The 21,166-nt window shown below is 43.3% G+C and overlaps 1 protein-coding gene and 1 long non-coding RNA gene across 3 annotated transcripts in view; one reads left to right on the forward strand and one right to left on the reverse strand.

Moving 5' to 3' along the window:
• Positions 1-21,166, forward strand: part of LOC137561633 (uncharacterized) — an 81,151-nt gene that overhangs the window by 20,852 nt on the left and 39,133 nt on the right. The gene's annotated exons all lie outside the window — the stretch shown is intronic.
• On the reverse strand, positions 3,566-13,436 carry BHLHE41 (basic helix-loop-helix family member e41). The gene is made up of 5 exons (XM_068277590.1): positions 13,247-13,436; positions 13,094-13,157; positions 11,657-11,764; positions 11,286-11,397; positions 3,566-9,502 (listed from the first exon to the last, which is right to left on the reverse strand). Exons 1-5 carry the CDS (start codon positions 13,300-13,302, stop codon positions 8,583-8,585), a joined length of 1,260 nt encoding a protein of 419 aa, XP_068133691.1. The 5' UTR covers positions 13,303-13,436; the 3' UTR covers positions 3,566-8,582.

Here is a 21,166-nt window from a genome sequence, read left to right on the forward strand (position 1 = left end):
AGGAAATGGTTACAGGTGACATGTTAGGAGGCTGGAATGTGAGGAATTTGGTGTCACAGATTCCAGTTCATGCTGATGGAGACGGAAGCAACCTTTTCTGTTTATCTGCAGTATCTATTTTTATTTCATTCGCTGCTGGAGTTTCATGCGCTGCTCGTCTTCCCAGCTCCACCCTAAAGTGAAAATTGATCAGTGTACTGTCAGGTTTACAGAAGGGACTTTCTGCCCTTTATAATCTATAATGGGAAGAGCTGTTTCCAGAAACCCACAGCATGGCTGTTTTTGTGTACAAAAGTGTGTGAAATGGAAAGGAGGCCAAGATCTCTCTCCTCCTGCCGTTTCTCAGACACTGGCACTGACAGTCATTGACCTGTGAGCTCTCTATATTCATATTGCCTTAGGAGCCTCTGCCAGAGGACTCCTGTACTGGGTAGGAGGGGAAGAGGGGAGAAAGAAGAAAAGGAAATCTGGAGGGATGAAGGGAGAGGTAAGAGGACAGGAGGGATGAAAGGATAACTTGAAGAAACTATATAAGGAAGGGATGAAATGAAGGAAAGAAGGAAGGGATAGAGGACAGGAAGGATGAAAGGAAAGAATGGGAGGAAGTAAGGAGATGAGGAAGGGTAGATGGGAGAAAGATATATAGAAGGAATGGGAGGAAAACAGGAAGGATCCAAGGAAGGAATAGAATGAAAGGAAGGATATATGGAAGGGAAGACTTATATAAGGAAGGGATGGAAGGATATAAGGAAAGGACTGAAGGGTGGAGGGAAGGAAGGAATGAAACAGAGAAAGTATATTATTATTTTTATTGATTTATTAAGTACCAACATACTGTGGATATTAAAAAAGGAAGAGAAGGATTTAACTAAAGGGTGAAAAAGAGGGGAGGAAGGATCGAAGGAAAAAAGTTGAGAAGGTTATAAAGAGGGGAGCGGGGAATGAAAGGAAAGAAGGAAGAAGGTGGGGAGAGGATTATAAACCAGGGGGGTGGGAAGAGGAGGGGTGAAAGGAAAGGATGCAACGCACATGCTAGTTTCTGTCTTGGCATTGTATCCATATTCAAATCATTTCAGACCAAAGCCATCTGCTACCAAAGCATTGAAAGTAAAGTACTTGGCCTATGACTTCATAGTTCATCCCCCTAACAAAAACTGCATGTGTGAGATGGTGTCATTGCTCTGTTTCACAACAAGGTGTTGTACAGGTGATGGGTACCTGTTTTTTGGGATGCTATTAAACAGAGCGTCTGAGGAAAACAGCGCCGATAGGAGAAAAAATGAAACTTTCGATTCTTTCTTCACTCTGCCATGGCTTTGTCGCGTCTCTACTCGTACGTAAGGCTGAAGTGCGATCTCTCCCAGTGCTACCTTGGAAACACACTAAGAATATCCAGACAAGGTCTTCTGAAGTCTTGTTAAGACGCTTCCGCTGTCATCAGTCTCTGTCTGGTGGCCTCCGGGATGGAGCTGTGCAGCACGACACACGGGGATTCTCAGGAACAACTCTCTTAAGGTGTAACTGCAGCAAAAAAATTATTTTGCTGATACGTATTTAAAATCCCTTCCTTACTGCTCATACATATTACATTTTACTTTTGGAGGTGGATATGAGAACAGCACTTTCCATAGCTTATTTGCAGCAGGCTGCAGAGAAACCACATTTCTGCTGACCAACTCCTTCCTGGTGTCCTGCTCTGCTCTACTCCTGCTACACTCTGCCTCCACCCTTATATGTCTCCCCAGCCACTTCCTGCTCCGCTATTGCTGCTGCTCCACTCTACTCCTGCCACACTCTGACTCCACTTTCATATGTTTGGCCAGCCACTTCCGGCTCCAGAACTGCTTCTGCTCCACTCTACTCCTGCTAAACCTGCAGCCACTTCCTGTTTAAAACTTCTGTTTTCATTCCTTTTTGTGTCCCTAGAGAGCTCCCCCCCCCCCCCCTCCACTTCCTGTTTGTAAAATAGGGCTAAATAAATGTTGGAACTGTTCACCACTCTAAGGCTAAAAAAACACCCACTTTAGTTTAGTTATACTTTATAAGCCGCAATGGTTCTCTTGCAGGTGTGAAGCCACAAGCCTCAACATCTAAGCAGGTCATCCCGGCGCTCTGTTCCGAAGCTGGGCGCCATCATAGCACTAGTGCAATGCACACTAGCACACACGCAAGAGTAATTAGGGGATCTGGCAATCGCTAGACACCAAGTTACCTGTTGCTTTAACTCGGAAGGGGAATAGTATTTAAAGGATCACTATTGCGGAAAATCATAAAATGTAAAATACATGTAAACACGTAAAAATAAAAAGTATGTTTCTTCCAGAGTAAAATGAGCTATAAATTACTTTTCTCCTATGTTGCTGTCACTTACAGTAGGTAGTAGAAATCTGACAGAACCGACAGGTTTTGGAGTAGCACATCTCCTCATGGGGGATTCTCAGGGTCTTGTTTATTCTCAAAAACACTTAGGGAATGGCAGTTGCTCTGTCCAACTGCCAAGAAAGTGTGCAGCGAGCAGGGAAGCTGGCCAGCATCTTTGTATAAATCCTTTTCAGGAAATGTCTTTATAAAGAATAAAACCCTTGCATGAGAATCACCCATGAAGAGATGGATTAGTCCAAAACCTGTTGGTTCTGTCAGATTTCTACTACCTATTGTAAGTGATATTAACATAAAAGAAAAGTAATTTCTGGCTCATTTTACTCTGGGAGAAACATACTTCTTATTTGTATGTTAACATGTATTTTACATTTTAAATTTTTTCACGATAGTGGTCCTTTAACGTCGCTGGGGATTTGAGCAGCAACAGGGTTAGCCGTCACCCCTATCTAGGGCTGACTAGATCTTAGTAAAATCAAAGTAGGAGGCACCCAAAAGAAACATAATTCTACAAAACAGATATGTAGAAAGAGGAGGTCCTACCTTAAATGAGGACCTCTCTTGTGCATGGTAGTTAAAACAAAACTTTATTGAGCACTTTTAAAACAACATTTTCTAGTCCTATTATATGTATTGCTTCTTTTTCTGGGCGCCTTCTATCTTGCTTTTACTCTAATTAGGTAAAGGCGATTTAAAAAAAAGGGGTATATAAACTCTCTCTAAAAGGAAACCTGTAGTGAGGGGAATATGGAGGCTGATATCTTTATTCCCTTTTAAAAATGCCCATTATCTGGCTGTTGTACCGATTTGACCTCAGCAGTGTCTGACCTGGAACAAGCATGCAGACTGTTGCGTCAGAACACCTGATCTGCATACTGCTTCTGGGTCAGTGACTGATAAAGACCCCTCCAGAGATCGGGATACTATTAGTGATCCATAAATTCATGTGTTCTGCGAAATGCAAGCACACGCGATAACTAAAGCTGCCTCTAACTAAATGGCAGGTTCCGTGTGTATGAGCAAATTGTGAACTATCAGCAGGTAACTGGAGAGAGTCTTCCATCTCTGGTTGAATGCCATAGGAGGAACGCACATAAAGCATCATGTGCTTGTCAACGGCAGCAAGCAAGGTCAGTGGTTTCATAGTCACCCTGTGGGAAGAGGTTTGGCAACACCAGACACAGAATTGGTTTCAACAAACGCCCAAAACTTTATTTAAAGAAACAGACATTCGGCGCTCAACACCATTTCAACATTTGGCATATACATTTCAAAATAAGCGCAAAGGAGGGGGGAAGAGGGTGTGGAGGAAGAGGCCTAAGGGCAGCGATTGAGCCCTTTATCCAAAAAAGTTTGGCAAACTTTTGCTACCCATCGCTTTGGTACAATCCGCTATCAAGCAGCGAAACAGTTCCTTTCAACTTCAGAGGTCAACAGGTCAGTTCAGAGACCAACAAGCCTCCGTGTGAAACTACAAATCCCACACTGCCTTGTTGGCATGCTGAGACCTGTAGCCCCACAATAGCTACAGAGCAAAAGTTTGGACCATACCATCTCTGTTTATCAACCTATTCATAACTACATAAAAATAAAACTACAAATAAATTATTATTTTCTTACTTCAGTGCACAAACTTTCTTCTTTTGAATATAAAATATTAAAGTATTTATTGGAATAAAATGCACTTTTACTACCAAAAGTACTTGTCACTAGACAACAGAGGAGCTGTTTTGTGTAACCAGCCTATTCATCGATCAGGAACCAACAGACGGGATAAGGCACAGGTTACTGTATGCCACCATCCAGTCATGAGTCCTGCAAGCTGATAGGCTGCTTCTTTTTCAATATTAGTCAAGACCAGAAGCCAGCTGCCTCCCCCATGACACGACAAGTACTATTTAAAGTTGAATTCAAGAGACACTTAAAAAAAAAAAAAAAAGACTCATTCACCGTCAGTCAAGCGTTAAAGTGCTACCACTGCGTCCACATATACGCCAATATTTTCAAATCCCCCCCCCCCCCCCCTCCCGCTTCGCTTTCAAGTATTCAAGAAGAAATAGAATTTCAAGTCCGAGTGCAATTCTAAAAGTGGAACTTATAGAGCCAACAAGAACAGGTAAAATTAAAGTGCGACAAAAAAAAAAAAAGGACCAAGGTCAGAGTCTACATCGTTTTTGTTTTTTAACTTATGTTTTCCCTTTAAAATGGATCTACTGTCAGAAATAATACTATATGTGAATCAGTTGGGTGCAAGTCAGTATTGCCAATTTACATCATCATCAGCTCTCTTTCTTGCTGTGAAAAGCAAAACATTCCTATCATATTTCTACCTCCTGCAATTCTTCCATTGCTAAGGAGGAAGTGAGAGTTGGGGGAATAGAAAGCGGTAAGAACTTTATCACAGTATATGATACAAACACACAGGGGGTTATTTTAGTCAAGCTGTGTAAACACACTAGATTTTTGCTGTCAGGGGTGATCTATCACCAGTACAGCTGTCCCACAATGCCATTTAGAGATTACTGAACAAACTCTATTGACAGGCATGTCATGTATATAGTAAGGGTTGGTGACAAACTGCATTGCACATCATGTCATAGCATCAAGAATGACTATGTAATGTGGGCGTTTTTAAAATTGTTATCCAAAAACACAATGTAAAATGAGCTATTCAGGAGACTTCATTGTTACACTGTGTAAAATATCACCCGAAGTGATCACAAGCATTCATTTCATGGGACATTATTTGTGTATGTAGCTTGAAGGGAACCTGAAATGAGAAGAATATGGAGGCTGACATATTTATTTAATACAATTCTAGTTGCCTGGCAGTCCTGCTCATCCTCTGCCTCTAATACTTTAAGCCACAGACCCTGAACAAGCATACAGATCAGGATAAGCTGCATGCTTGTTTCAGGTGTGTGATTCAGACACTACTGCAGCCCAAGAGAACAGCAGGACTGCCAGGCAAGTGGTATTGTTTAAAAGGCAATGGCAGCCTTCATATACCTTTCGCTTCAGGTTCCCTTAAAGCCACAATTGTAATACAGAATCTTTCATTCCATGGCTAAATGTGGCTGTCCCTACCCTGGCTGTACCTCACTGGCCCTTGCATAGTATGATTTGAGGAGTAGGTCCACTTTAAAACCCAACATAAAGAAAAAAAATTGAAATATATCGCTTAAACATTTTTCATACACTTAGCGGAAAGTTTGGGGGAACTTCTGGCACCTCCGAATCTTGTAACACAATTCAGAATTTTCTTTTTTTTTTAAACAGCAATATAAACACATGAATTATATTTTTTTCATCAAATAGGCAAAAGTACAAGACCAACTTCAACTCTTCAGAAAGATGGAGATATTCAGGTCACACATTCCTGTATTGTGAATTGTGGATGTGCAACCGAGATTAGGCAGGCGGTGTGTAAACTAGCTTGATTGTGACATGGGCGAGGCTTTGTTTTGCCCAATTAAGTGCCTACGTAAGAGAAGCTCTTACATAATTCTGTTGGCTGAACTAATTTCGGGTGAAAACCTCAGGACTCGGAATTCTAGGAGCCAAACAAGGCATAATTATACCTCGGTTATATAACCGGTTATGGAAACAGTGCATGAAATAATTACCCATTATGTACAGGCTGTTAGCCTCTTGTCTGTTGTAAATTGTGAAGGAAAATCCTGTTTAGCAACAAAGCCAGTGTACTGCTGGAACAGGCTCCGGTCTAAATAACAATCTATATTTAGATCGCGATTCCAGAGCTTTTACTTATACAGCCATTTTTTGTGCATTAGAACATCTAATAAGCATATTGTTATCTTATCCCCCACCAAAAAAACCTGACAAGTCTATGGTGTTATTATCCATTACTTGAGCTGAATGGCGGCAGCACAGGGAGAGAGCAGGGCAATCGCAAGAAAAGCTGGCTTCCCCGATTTACCCCTTTCACACTATTAAAGTGGACCTGAACTCAGAACTTCCTCTCTGCTCTAAAAGATAAGCAACAGCATAATAACCCTTAAAGAAAAACATGTTGTTACAGCTGATAGAAATCCTGCAATAAATCTGCAGTTTGTCTACTTCCTGCTTTCATGGAAGCAGACATATTGTTAACATTCTGTGCTTTCAAATTAGCCTCTCTGCCGTGGCAGTCAGCTGAAGCTGAGGGATCAAATTACAATTTGGGATTAATCACAGATGATGGGGAATTAGATAGGCTAAACCAGGCATGGGCAAACTTGGATCTCCAGCTGTTGAGGAACTACAAGTCCCACAATGCATTGCAGGAGTCTGACAGCCACAGTCATGACTCATAAATGCAAATGCATTGTGGGAGTTGTAGTTCCTTAACAGCTGGAGGGCCAAGTTTGCCCATGCCTGAGCTAAACTCTCTAAATACACACATGGATAATTTTTCTGTTTTCCTTCTGTCCTGTGCAATAGTTCAGGTCCACTTTAAGACAACTGATGATATCTGATTAAATTTCACTTGTCAGTCTCATGACTTCATACCAGGAGGCATTGTTTCCTGGGAGCCATCTACAACGCTAATACGTCCCACGCTTGTTCACAGGGATGCTTATTCTCAGATTACATCCTGGAGCTGTTTCTTTTTTTCTTATAATATAGTATTAAGCAAACCAAAGCAGCAGGGGCCTGTTGCGGTGAAGCAAACATTCAAACATGTGCATGTTCTGCTGACTAAGAAGCATGGGGGGATCTTATCAAATCTAAAATTACATAAAATGTTTGCATAGAGATCCACAGCCCTTGTAGATCCCTGCCAGGAACAAGCAAGAACTTTCAGGATTGTCATTTGCATAACTACAGCAAGCTTCTTCAGCGGCCAATAATGTGACTGCACTATATAGGCGAAAGCTTTCTGATTGTTTAGTACAGGTCTACTGCACTCTCTATTGTATCAAACAAGCCTACAAAAGTTTCAGGAAGGCCTTTAAAAGTTTTCTAAAGTTGTGGGCAATTATTTTTGGTAGGTGTAAGATCACAAGATTTCATTATTTTGTAGAGTTTAGAGCACCGTATAAACGGTCACCTCCAGGCACCTCATTATGCGACAAGCTGGGACACACTGCTCGATTGTACTGGTGTTATGTTTTCTGATCTCAAATATACAGAACTTGTGCGCTTCTCCATCTCTCATTTTTTTAAGTTAAAATTCAATAGTGTTAGTTTAATCTTAGAATTAATTTTACCACTATCTTCAGTTATTTTACTGTAAAAAAAAATATACATACTGAACTATATTCACATTTTAACACACAGAAGGTCCTCTATGCAGAAGATTTTTACAGCAAATGTATAGTGTTTTTTTTTATCATTCGCCTATTTGTTTTAATTTATTGAACTTAGTACTAAAAATATTTTTCATTATATTTAGCACTATTTTTTTAGGAATATAGAAAATATTACACATTTTGTGTCATCCTTTTTTCTCCGTTAGAGCGCCACCTGCTGGTTTGACTAGAAACTGTTTGTGAGTAGAAAAATCAAGAATTACTGGTGCAGTGAGCATAGGAACATTGTAAAAGCGGAGACAGACTTCATAGGTGATAATTGTTCTATGGAACAATATTATATTAACATCATAGCAGTAAAGCATGATCTTTCTAGAACTTACAAGTGTTGCCATCCAATCCAGCAGGTGGTGCTATAAAGTTTAATAAATATATACATTGAAAATGAAAAAAAAACACTATGCATTTCCTTTGAACACTGATTAGTATGACATTAACCCCTTGTTAACTAGAGCTTTACCTATGTCAGTTTGGTTCATGAAGTGTCCAAAAAAGTGGACTGAAGCCATAGAGCTGTTGCCCATAATGACCAGACACTGTTCTACTGAGACATGGAATCTGATTGGTTACAATGGGCAACGGCTCCATTTTTTTCTCCAGTCCCCAAATTCAATTTGCAAAATAAGCCCGTCACCATGGGTTAATCTCACGCTTTTAAATCTGATGCATAGTTGAGCACTTCCCATTATGGAGGTCCACTTTCTCCGCTCGTTTTGTCCAGCACTTTGTGAGTTAAAGTCAAAGCAGCCTTATTCCACCAAAGCAAAAGCCTAATGTTGATCCAGTAAAACGATTCAGGACTTGCTACAAAAAATGAGAGGCTCCTTATATATATATATATATATATATAAAAGTTTGTGAGGATTTTTTGTGTCAATCCCCAGTGTCTTAGATTTTCTGGGGCGTTTGCCGGAGATCTTGTAAAGGATCCCGTAGATCGTCCACAGCAGAGGCAGCCTGGAAGGGCGAAGATGGGAGATCAGGGAGGAGGGCAGTTGAGCAGCTGGCCATTTTCTCTGGGGACAGGACTGAGGGGATACATGGGAAAGTGCTGGCCCCCTGGGTGGGTAACCCAGGGTAGATGAATGGGAAGGGAGCAGTGGCAGCAGCTGTTGGGTAGAGGTACTTCTCCAAGCCTCCCTTGTCTAAGAAGGGCATGTAGGCTGCCGCAGTTGCAGCGGCCGAGGGTGAGATGAAATAGAAGGGTAAACAGAAAGGGGCCTGCTGACCAAAAGGGTTACTTCCAAATCCCATGAGAGAGTTCAGAAGATTGGCGTCAGGCCGCATGGCTGGCTCAGTCCCAGCAGCCGCACCACCAATTCCAGAACAGTCCGGCTTAAACCTCTTGGACGAAGGTTCATCCAATGGCTCCTGTTTGACCGTCACACCATTGACCCCCTGACTTTTAGCTCCCAGGTTTCCCTGTCCCTCTGCTTTCAACTCCACCTTGTCCCCTTCGCCTCCATAACCGCTGTCGGTATCAGTGTCATTCTCGCTCAGCTCCAAGTTTTGTGTCCTCTGGATGACGGGCACACAGTTCGTCTGGTTCTCCACTTTAGACGGCCCTCGGCTGGGTGACTGAGCAGAGGCTTTACCAGCGGGCATCTGTTGTAACAGGAGCTGAGAACTGGGCAGGATCTGGCTGGACACCGTGTGCAGGTGGTTGAGGAGCTGGGCGCATCTCTGATCCCGGGAACTCCAGCTTTCAAATCTCGACAGGTACTGCAGGACCTCTTTGGCACACGTCTGAAAGCCAGTGTTGAAGGCGTCCAGATCTGACTGGATGGGAGTTTTCATGGATCGCTCTCCTGTTCATAATAAACAAAGAAGCAAAGGCGTCAACACAAGCCATCTGCTTATCTCATCCTCGTGTACTATTAAATCTCTGCACTACAATGTATTCAAGATCACACACAACGCCAGCCACCACCTTCCAGCGTACAAGAACCACACAAAGAAAGGGAGACCATTTGAAACCAACTAATTTCACATCAGACGATAACTGATTAACCAAGACAAAGAAAATCCAATAACATGTCTGCTTTCTGCAGCTCCCCTTGTTTTCTGAAGACTTCTAAGTTATGAAATATTTTTAACAGAGATATTTGCACATTTCCAACGACAATGGAATCAGAACTCCTACAAAGTTTTCTTATACTCTCTCTAAGCTTTCTGGCAAGTCTGGTGATATTCAGTACAGATACAGGGCTGGCGAGTAATTCCTTGCAGGAATAACTATCATCTATCTTGCCTCTATAGACTTGGAAGTTTGTGCTCAGGCAAGCATGCTGTAGGCACCTTTCAACAATGTTCACAAAGAGGTACTTCAAAACCCTACACAGCCATGAGAGCACAAATCAGATCATGGGTGCTGTTGAAAGTTTCATTCGCTTATTGTCATGTCTGATAATGTCTTTTTTGATTGTTAAACTGGAGCGCAAGCAGAGCTAAACTCCCTTTATTTATTTTAAAAAGCAACTTAGGAAGCCCATATATTACTCAATATGGTGGGCCAATTTGATAATTTTATCAAATCGGAGGAGAATATATGTCACAACATGGCCACCAGATTGATCTTCCAATCGATTTCTGACTGAAATGGATCGAAAGGATCAATCAGGCATGCTGGGCAAGCCTGTGGCACAGTCACACTATCCAAAGCCCTGTCTTTTATAATAACGCTAGATTGAAGATGCGGTCAATAAATCTATTGGTGGGAATGCCTATTGCGGTCCTTGTCGCTTGCTTTTGGACCTGTCTGATGGGTTGGCTCAGTATTTTTTTTTTCTGTGGTTCAAGAGAATAATCACTGATATCTCTGTACTGTGGTGGTACCCAAGATCTCTCTCTGAACTACTCATTTTAAAGTATGTTGTCTCCAGTCCCACCCCATAAATCTCTTCCACTACAGCCTCAACTGCTAGCTGCTGAGAATGTAATAGATCCCAGCAGACTCTTTTTTTTCATTATTTCACAGTCTGTCCTAATGAGGGACAAACTGTCTGGAGAACCACTTGATTTGGCAAGTTTAGTTAAAGCGGACCCAAACCAAACATTTTTTTAATTAAAAATATTTAGTTGCACCACTCTGACACATACAAAGATAAATAAACACTCCTTCAAACCTATGAGCATTTCAATGCATGCTTTTCACCCGTCTCTTTTCATAGCTAGGGTTATACTGGGGGCAGCCATTAGCAATTCCTCCATTGCCGGACACCATCTACTCCACCAGTTTGCCGGAAAAATCCCGGCAATTTGAAAGGAAGGGAGGGGTTCCTCCAATAAATGTAAAATATTTTATATTTGTCATCATGCAGCTGAAAAAAGGCTGCTATTTATTATTACAATTTAGAAAATAGATTTTATTTCTGAAATCTTGTATTTTTAATTTGGGTCCACTTTAAACATGTCTCCCAGTGTGAGCGTGGTGGATTATATTATGGGATGTGAAACGAGATTAAACAGATGCAGGATTTAGCAAAACAAAAACAAAAAAAAAAAGTTTATAGAAAAGTAAAACACCTAAAAAGTTCTAAAACTTTTCTAGAACACAGTTATAGCAGTAATAATATTCATTTTGGGACTCACCATTCTGCAAAGAGATAATTTTCTGATGCTGCTGCTCCGTCAGGGACGTCAGACCTTTCAAGTGCTTCAAAGTTAACTCCAACACGACCGCCTTTTCCAAGTGGCCCAGCGTCTGCAAGCGGAGAGAGGAAAAATCAATTCGGGATTAGCACCAACATCTATGAGTCAATGGAGAACACACACTGCCTCTTTCTTTTTCATCTAGCGCGTCCGTCTGGAACAGCCAGGCAGCTTTCCACGTTACCAAACGTGGCACCAAAAAAAGCAACAGCGATCGTTTTGTATCCTTAAGTGACACGCCAAACAGAGATCAATGGGCTTTCGTCAAATATTAATGTCTATTAATTATATATGAAAACAAAAGCTCTTACCGTGAGCTTGAGATGTTCCGGCAGCAGATCTTTCAGCTGGGCTATACACTCGTTGATTCTGTCTCTACGTTTCTTCTCGATCAGCCGGTGGGGCAGTTTGTAGGTCTCCTGGGGTGAAACAAGGAAAAGAAAAAAAAGGTTGCAAGGGAATTATTTTTTTCCAAGGCACGTGGGCACATCACATACAGTCAGTGCTGCTGCTGATAGGTGTAAATGAAGGTGTAGAATAATGGCACAAGTGTCAAAGATTCCCAACAAGTTTATTCCAACACAGGTGTTTCTGTCTCCATAACAAACGGGCTGCTCCCAGAAGACCCACGCCTGAATGAATTCCCCCACTTCACTTCTTACAGGACAGATGCTTTCAGAGTTTAGAAGCAATAGGCTTCTAGTATAGTAAATAAAGTGACAGATCTATAGGACAAGCCATTGCTAAAACTGCCTCTAAAAGGTGCAAATTCCAGGACACCTAAACATCTTGCTTCACAACCTCATGAATCACTTGAATAGGCAGGCAGTCTAATAATTGAAAGTCAAAACTCTGGTCCTGCTTGCTTCAGATCTGTGACTCATGAGAGATCGGAGGCAAGATCACACAGCCCTGGGACTTATACCTGTTAGAATAAGTGTAACCATGACTATTCCCATACTTATAAAAACTACAGGGTATCACAGTGAATTATTTGTTAGCACTCTCCTGCAGCTCTGGAGTCCTGGTTTTGATTCCCAGCAGACATACCAGATGCAGGGTGTTTGCACTTTTCTGTCTGTGTGTGCGCGGGTTTCCTCTGGGTGCTCAAATTTCCTCCACATCCCAAAAACCAACTGGTAGTTTCCCTACCCCCTCTGCCCAATTTGGTGCTAGACTGAGGTAGGGGCATTAGACTGGAAGCCCCTCTAAGGACTGTTAGTGATGTGATTTTTTTTTTTTTCAATTTCTCTTATTTAAAAAAAAAATGTTGGTTTAACATACTGGCAAATATAAAAATACAGAAAATCAATTCTGCAATAGTTCAACGTAGTGATAGTTCCCCTCAAAATTATAATGTAGGCAGCTATGATACTTCCCTTGCTGTCAGGATTCCCATGGAGGTTAGTTCAGAGTGCCCAGCTGATGGGTAGAAAGGCAACCCTAACCCCCTTCCTAAATCACATACCCAGCTTGTCTTATCATGTTTGCAACTATACTGCAAGTTGGTGCTATTAAGATTCTCAGCAAGTGTAACCCAGAGTCCCTGTCTGGTGTGATCAAGGGAACTCTCCTCCTAAAATAGCAAGCCTGGATCCCCCAGCCTCAGCTGCCAGGTGGACTCTGCCACTTACCTGGGTGTCATTAAAATTCCTGGCAAGTTTAGTCCAGTCTGCACCAGGAATAGTACAATCACCTCCCACCCCCTTTAAACATGCCACCTTCTGCCCAAAATAAAGCCCCCTTACCTTGCTGTCATCCCTCTTGATGCCTCTCTTGGGCTTGCACAGGTACAAGGGGGGGTAGTCCATCCTGCAAAGAAGTGACAGGTTATCAGCCTCGACTGTCTGCAACTCACTTCTTCCCAGCCAAGCGGAGACTAACAAGTCCTGGAGCCTTACCCTAAGAATTCCCTAGGCAGCTGCCTCTCCTGCAAGCTGTGGATGCCTTCCTCCATCACTGCTCCTCACACAGCCAGTCTTGTAGGGGAATTATTCTCTGCAGAGCAAGAAGACATCCAGCCGTGTTCAGTACTGAGAGGCAGCGGAGCTCTCTCTCTCCCCTGCTCTCTCTCTGCCTGACACTGCTGCTTCTGCTTTGCAGACAGAAGATGGCTGCAAAAAAAGTCAGGCGTGACACAGTAGGGCCCCCTGCTGGACACAACGGGGTAGTGCATGATGTACTTCCCCGGGGGAAAGGAGGGGGGACACAAGTCATCTTTATCTGTCTATGACTTTGGACACGTCACGGCTGGGATGTAATAACGCTCACATGGCAAAGAGAGTACTGAATGATTGTTTGGTTTTTTTATATATATTTAACCCCCACGCAGCTGTTTATCAACAACATAATTCTAGTGCGTAAGCAAACTCTTTAGCTTATTTGAGACATTTTGTACCAGTATCCTTGATTTAAAAAACAGCTTTGTATAATTGGTATCTCCTTTTGTATTATTATTATTATTTATATAGCACTGACATGTTTCACAGTGATATACAAGGTGCACTGTCATGTTACTAACTGTTCCGCAGAGAAGCTTACAATCTGATCCCTACCATAGTTAGCATAGTCTTATGTCCCCCTAACATAGACTGAGACCAGTTTTGGGGCAGGGAACAAATTATAATATCTATGTTTTTGGGTTGTAGGAGGAAACCAAAATCCCACACAAACATCGGGAGAACATACAAACTCCATGCAGATAGTGTCCTGTCCCAGACATTCATAAAAAGTTGTGATCGGGCATGTTAACCACTGTGTTTTATCAATGTTTTTTGTTTTTTATTTACAACACTGTGATTACCTTCTGTAGGTCTGAAAGTGAAATCTTGCAGCACTCTTGCCAGATATAGAATTTCAGATTCTTATCATTCTGGGGGTCTCCCTTTTCAGTGAGTGGCATGTCTGGACTGTAAGCAGGCTACTTTAAGCTGGGTACACACGTGAGATAAAAGTCTCTGGAAAAGCAAAGATCGTCTGCAGATAATCTTTGGAGAGGACGCCTACTAACAGTACAGTTTCCAGCGAAGAATCGTCCAAGTGATCAGATAAAAGCGATCGGAAATAGAATTTTGCAGCCGATATGTCCCTCGCCACTGCTCTGGTGTCCCGGGATCCCCTCGGTTGCAGATGCCGACCTCGCCAGGTTGGAATCTTCTGTGCCTGCTCTTGGTCGCACTCCAGCAGCCAGGAGCGTTCTGTGCAGACACAGTAGTTACCTGTGCAGAATGCTCCAGGCCACGTGAGATTCAAAATTCAAAATGAGCATATATTTCTGATAAATCAGTACATTTCAGCATGTGACATGTTGTCTCTGTGCAGAGTTCAGTTAATTACAGGGTTTAACCTCCCTGGCGGTACGCAGATGCAGTGGCTGCGTCCGCGGGAGGTTTTTTTTTAAGAAAAAATGATTTCTATTAGTTAGCTAGCACTAGACTAGCTAACTAGTTGCGGCAAGTCCCACGGCTGCTCTCCGACTACCTCCCCCCCCAGCCCGATCACCGCCATCAACACTCAACCGTCCGCGATCCTGCGAGAGCCGCAGCTTCAGCAATGAGCTTCACTGTCGCTATGGCGACGATCGGACATGACGTCATGACATCATGCGCAGTCCCAATCCTCCCCATAGCGACGCCTGGAACGCGGGATCCCTGGGGGGGTATGTATTGTGGCGGGGATCGGGGGGAGACTGGAGGCACTTGGGGGGCATCGTTAGCTAGCCAAGTGCTAGCTTAACAATATAGAACAAGTTTTATTTTTAAAAAAATCCTCCCGGGGCCATGCGATCCCCTGCGGCGGCTAGCTCGACACTGTGTCGGATTTACCGCCAGGGAGGTTAAAGGACCACACCAGTGAAAAATGTAAGCAGTTAAAACCTGACAGAACCGACAGGTTTTGAACTAGTCCATTTCCTCATGGGGAATTCTCAGGGTTTTCCTTAGTTTTCAAAATGCTTTCCTGAACGGCAGTTGCCAAGTCTAACTGACAAAATAGTGTGCAAGTGAGGAAGGAGGCTGGCTGTTATCTATTCGTTTTGGCTGTTATACTGCCATTCAGGAAATGCTTTTGAAATCACTGAGAATCTCCCATGAGGTGATGATGTAGTCCAAAACCTGTCCGTTGTGTCAGATTTTAACTGCTTGCTTTTTTTTACTGGAGTGGTCCTTTAAACGGTTACAAATCAGCACACTCTGTTCTTATTTACATACACCCATTTCCCTATCAACAGTTTATGCATTGCGATGTACAGTATGCTTAGCTGGTACATCCGCATGGCACACTGTGTCCACGAATTTTTGGAAATGGGGTTGTACTTGCTAAGTATACATCGCAGTGCATAAACTGTTGATGGGGAAATGTGTGTATGTTTTTTGTTTGATTGTTGCTGGGAGTTTTGCTTTAATTAAGTTGTTCTGCGTATAACAGACGGCTTGTCTCCAGTAGCACATGTCACCCTCAGCTTCTGCAAAAACGTATCATATGACAGAAGGGTGGAGCTAGAAGGAAGGGAGATATCATTCACGTGTACACAGCATGATGTCTGAATACAGCCAATTACAGGCTGCCAACCTGTTTATGGCTGCAAGAGACCGAAACACACACACACTCACGGGTCTCGTCCGCAGCTCTTGCTTGTATCATGTGCAATACATCTTGCAGGATAAACAAATACAAATCAATATTGGCCTTGTATACTATAAACTACAACAACCGCAGAGACATGCCCCTCGTCTTAAAGTGAAACTCCACGTATGTTAAAGGACCTCTGCTGTGAAAATCTTAAAATTTAAAATACATGTTAACATATACAAATAAGAAGTATGTTTCTTCCAGAGTAAAATGAGCCATAAATTACTTTTCTCCTATGTTGCTGTCACTTACAGTAAGTAGTAGAAATCTAACATTACCAACAGATTTTGGGCCAGTCCATCTTCTTATGGGGGTTTCTTAGGGTTTTCTTTATTTTTAAAAGCACTTAGTGAATTACGAACTGCAAAAAAAAAGTGTGCAGCGAGTAGGGAGGCTGTCCAGCATCTTTGTATAAATCTTTTTGAGGGAGTGTCCTTATCCTATATAATAAAACCTAACTGTCCCTGTGTCATCCTCCTGTCCCTGTGTCCGTGGTTTTTGGCTACTACGCACGCATGTGTAGCCGTTGGAACAGGAGGAGGACGGGGGCAGACAGGTGTGCGTGCAGCATGCGCACTGACACGTGGTGGTGGCGGTGAGAGAGAGACCTAGGCTTAGGCCCACTAGTAAAGAATAAAGGCCATGCTGAGAGTCCCCTATAGATGGATGGACTGGCCCAAAAGCTGTCGGTAATGTCAGATTTCTACCACCTACTGTAAGTGACAGCAACATAGGAGAAAAGTAATGTATGGCCCATTTAATCTGGAAGAAATGTATTTCTTATTTGTATGCGTTTTAAATGTGAAGATTTTCGCGACCGTTCCTCTTTTAGAATAAAACTGCCAGTGCCTTCAGTTCAGTTGTGTGCGTTGCAAGGATTAATGGCAAACATTTCTTTTGTATTTCCTTTTCATGCATACAAAATACAGCCATTACACAGTGTTCCAAAAAGCAGATGGCAAGGTGCCCATACACTTATCTATTTTCATATTCAATTCCCTGCAGATTTAATCACTGTGATCAAATCAGATGGAAATCTTTTCCTTTAATTGTCTGATAACTTTGAAGAACAGTGCAACGCTGCAGTTAGATCAATTTTCAATAGGTTCCCTGCTGGAATCTATTAAAAATCAATGTGCCGTGTGTGGTAGCAATCAATTCCTTCTGAATCAATCAATATATGTATATGGTCAGCTTTATCCTGGATTGGTGTATGTGGATTCCTGCTCTGTAAGGATGCCCATACATGACACAATATTGCGGCCCAATTGACAATCTGATTCAATCATTTCATTGAATTGGAAGAGAGTCAGTGCTGCACATGGCCGCCCAATTGATCTTTCGATTGATTTTCTGGCTGAAATTGGTCGAATGGATTGATTGGGAATGTTGGAAAAATCTTGGGCGCGAAGGTTTGATTGAGTGTGCGGCAGTAATTGCGTTTGATATCATCATGACTGATGGACCCCCAGCCAGTGTCCCCCCAAGTGTATAGTGTCCGGAGTGCTGGATCATCTTCAGTGAGTGCATTGTTCTCCTCCTCCGCTCTATCATGCATTGCGCTGTTGCCCCTTTTCCCCCCTACAGCCTCACAACATGTCTGTACAGCACTCAGCCCCAAACATTTACTTCCTGTTCCCCGTGGGCAACATTTTTTGTGTGTGTTTTTACATTTACAGAATACAATGAGGAATCTGGATCCTTTAAACCTCATGAAAGAAATGTTGCCTTTATTGATCATTGCTTGATAGGGTGACATTTGGGGGCACAAGTGCTGTACAGACACACCGTTCAGCTACAGCCGAGTTGCATGCAGTTTTTTCTAGCGTCTGTGCAAGCTTAGCACACACACTCAGGGATGGACTTAGCACCAGGCACAAGCCTAGACGCACCAGTGTGCTGAGCGGTGACTGTTACAGGATTCCGAAGCCGCATTCACCATCCTTGAGCTGTGCTGATGTCACCGCTCTATTTGGAGCTGGATGGGCAGACCATACAGGCGTTTAAGGTGACAGAACTTTTGTGCCTATAGACTCCGACGATGTAAATCCAGCCCTGCATACACACACATACTCGCTACACATAACTGTCCCTCTAAAAGACTGTTATTGTAATCCTTCTAGTTCTCCGTTTGCTGAAGAGCAATCATTATTGTGGCATTTACCATTAGGATTGGTGCCTCTATCTTTCCAATGATATCCTCTGCACAGGAGTGCATAGACTGGCAGACGGAGGAGCAACACTCTGATATGCGTTATAGGAGGAGGAGAGCGCACAGCGATGAGACCTGAGAGTGCTGCTTTGCACAGTCCATTCAGCCATACCCGTCTGTATGAGAACAGGGGGAGAGTCAGGTGTAGGGAGCCAGATGGGCAGCCCTCTGGATCAGACTGTAGCTCCAGCATCACATGTGATACTGGTGTCTGTGCAGAGATGTAATCTGTGCTAAGCTGCTCGCTACATCTCCAAACATACATTTTAATGCATCACTTTTGAGGTACAGATAGTAAATGACAGTGGCATAACAATTGCTCCCGCAAGCACTGCCATCACAAGAGGCTGAGGGGGGCTCTCCTGTGGAGACCTGCAGAGTAGCGGCATCGGAGCGTGATATTTTTCTGCTTCCAGCAGTAGGACAGATCCTCTCTTCAGTACAGCCACGCTCCATAAAGCCTCCTTACTCCTGATGCATGTCACATGACATGCAGAGATTGGATCCACAAGCAGATGACCTGTTATGCTGATGAAAGTGAGAACATGTTCTGGAAGAGGTAAAGTATTGTGCTCCTCTGCCACTGCTCTACTATATTAGGTGCCGGGTGTGGGATAGCACACACAACAGGCTACCTGAGCTACTGGGAGGGAAGCGCTCATATTGGGGGGGGGATGCACACAGGGTACCTGAACATTTGGGAGGGCAGCAAACACAGGCTACCTGAACAATTCATGGGGCAGCACACACAGGCTACCTGATCTATTTGGGGGGCAGAGCACACAGGGTATCTGAGCCACTAGATGGGGGGGCAGCACACACAGGCCACCTGAGCTGTTGGGGGGGCAGCGCTCAAATGCTGCCTATGCTATTGGTGGGAGGGCAGTGCACACAGTCCACCTGCCCTTTTGGGGGTGAGCGCACACAGGCTACCTGAGCTATTGGGGCAGCGCACATACGTTATCTGAGCTATGGGGGGGGGGGACAGCTTACACACGCTACCTGAGCTATGGGGGGGGAGGCACACAGACTACCTGAGCTATTGGAGGAATTAGGTCTAGGGGTAAGTTAGTTGTGGAGTCGGTAGTAGAGGGAGGGTTAGTTTGAGAAGAGGGTTCAGTAAAGTGATAATACAATATTAGTAAAATTACCTATATTCTACTATCGGTATTAGCTGGCACCCAAATTGGCAGACGCTCTTTTTCAGCACATGTGCACTTGTCAGGTCAAATCCCTGTCTGTCCTCAAAAACAACAAGGCTTGGCTCACAATTGCCGGAGTGGTACTATATCCGGCAATGGACCAAGTGTGAACTGAGCCTAATGCTACGTACACACATGCGACAACGATCGTTCGTTGAGAACGACGAACGAACTTTTAATTGTTGAAAGAACGACCTATGTAAAGATAGTTTTAAAAGGTGTGCAACGATCTGATCGTTAGAACGAACGTTACATCACAGAAAGCAACTATTGCGCCTGCGCATAAAAATGAGAAGTTTCAGGGAGCAATAGTGAAATGCGCATGTCAAGCCTAGTACGAACGATCGTTTCCAACGATGTACTACTTTTGCAAACGATCGTCGTTGGTTAAAATCCGCCGAGACAGAACTTTCTTTTGTAGCGATTTGGCTCGTTCGTCGTTTGCCTTAATAGTCGGTGCTTCGTTTTTTGTAACGATCGTCGTTGGTAAAGATCGGGGAACGATCGTTACAAACGACTATAGTCGCATGTGTGTACGCACCTTTGGGGTTAGTTCACAGTGCTCAATTGCATTGCAGAATACAGTAATTCTTCATGTCATCTCTCTGCCCATACAATTGTATGGGCCTGTTCACAGTGCTGCATTGTAACTGATTGCGTTAGTCTAACTCGTTGCATGTAGGCTTTATTTCAGTCTTCATTGCAGTTCACACATTATAACGCGTGTTATGCAACTGACCACTGTGAATCCAGCTTAATACCAACCTTATGAGGAGGGAGGAGACATCTTACCTCAAACTGGAGGTGAGAAATAACAAAAAAGAAGGCGGTGCGTTTCCTGGGACCTGCCCGCTTCTTCAGGTCAATGAAAACAGTGTCTGCGGCTGTAGCATGCACGGACCCCGAGTGTGCACAACATATCCACGCAGTGACAGAATTCTCCACATACTTAATATTGTGATTGCTCATTAGCAACCCACCTTTTGTAAGTAGTAATCATCCTCAATTGTATCCCACTGTCTCCAAATACTTCACTATACTGACGCTCCTGGCTTCTCTGTTTCTTTTTTGCCATTCCCTGAAGTTCAACACCTGAATGTCATTCACCGGAACTCCTTCTTCATAATACATGTTCTCTGACTTGAGCTACAATTGGAGAAAGCATCATGCTACAAATAGCAGGAAAGAGACCCAGTACTGAGAGGTGGTTGTACTCATGATAGTGAAGTGGTTAAACACTATTACTACAGAGAATTAGAAGAAAAAATGAGTGTCCTCTGGTGGGAATGTGCGTGACTGCGCAGAGGCGGAACTCCCACTCACAGTGCCCTCATGCTGGTGATGCTGAGGCTGTTGCACAAGCAGACATGAGTTGTGTTGTGTGACTCTGGGACCGTTGTGTGAGGTGTAACATCACAGATAACAATCCACAGATCACCCGATGTGTATGACGGTGATGTGGTCAGTGGCTGGACTCCCACATGTTCTCAGTAAACACTTCCCTTATTACCCTCCATCCTGTCAGTATGAATCAGCATTTTGTGTTGCCTCTATATCCAAACTGATAGCATCACCTACTGTATGTGGGGTGGGCGGGCATTAACAGCTATAGATGTGTGCAAGGATTTAACAGGAACTGATGCTCGATAGATAATTTCCAACAGGTCCGATCTGATTTTGATCGGTTTTCTGATTGCTTTTCTCATAGAAGTGAATGGAAACTGGCCAGTAAATCTGCCGAAAAAATTAATTGTGTATTCCCAGCATGAGAGCTGTGT

This window comes from Hyperolius riggenbachi, chromosome 3, assembly GCF_040937935.1.
Source record: "Hyperolius riggenbachi isolate aHypRig1 chromosome 3, aHypRig1.pri, whole genome shotgun sequence".
Taxonomy (NCBI): domain Eukaryota; kingdom Metazoa; phylum Chordata; class Amphibia; order Anura; family Hyperoliidae; genus Hyperolius; species Hyperolius riggenbachi.

Bases quoted from the DNA above. Each gene is read 5' to 3' on its own strand.
- BHLHE41 (XM_068277590.1), bottom strand. From the start codon at position 13,302: ATGGAGGAAGGCATCCACAGCTTGCAGGAGAGGCAGCTGCCTAGGGAA. The intron at 13,158-13,246 runs GTAAGGCTCCAG...ACTTCTTTGCAG, and splicing joins CTGCCTAGGGAATTCTTAGG to GATGGACTACCCCCCCTTGT. The intron at 11,765-13,093 runs GTAAGGGGGCTT...GTTTCACCCCAG, and splicing joins TCAAGAGGGATGACAGCAAG to GAGACCTACAAACTGCCCCA.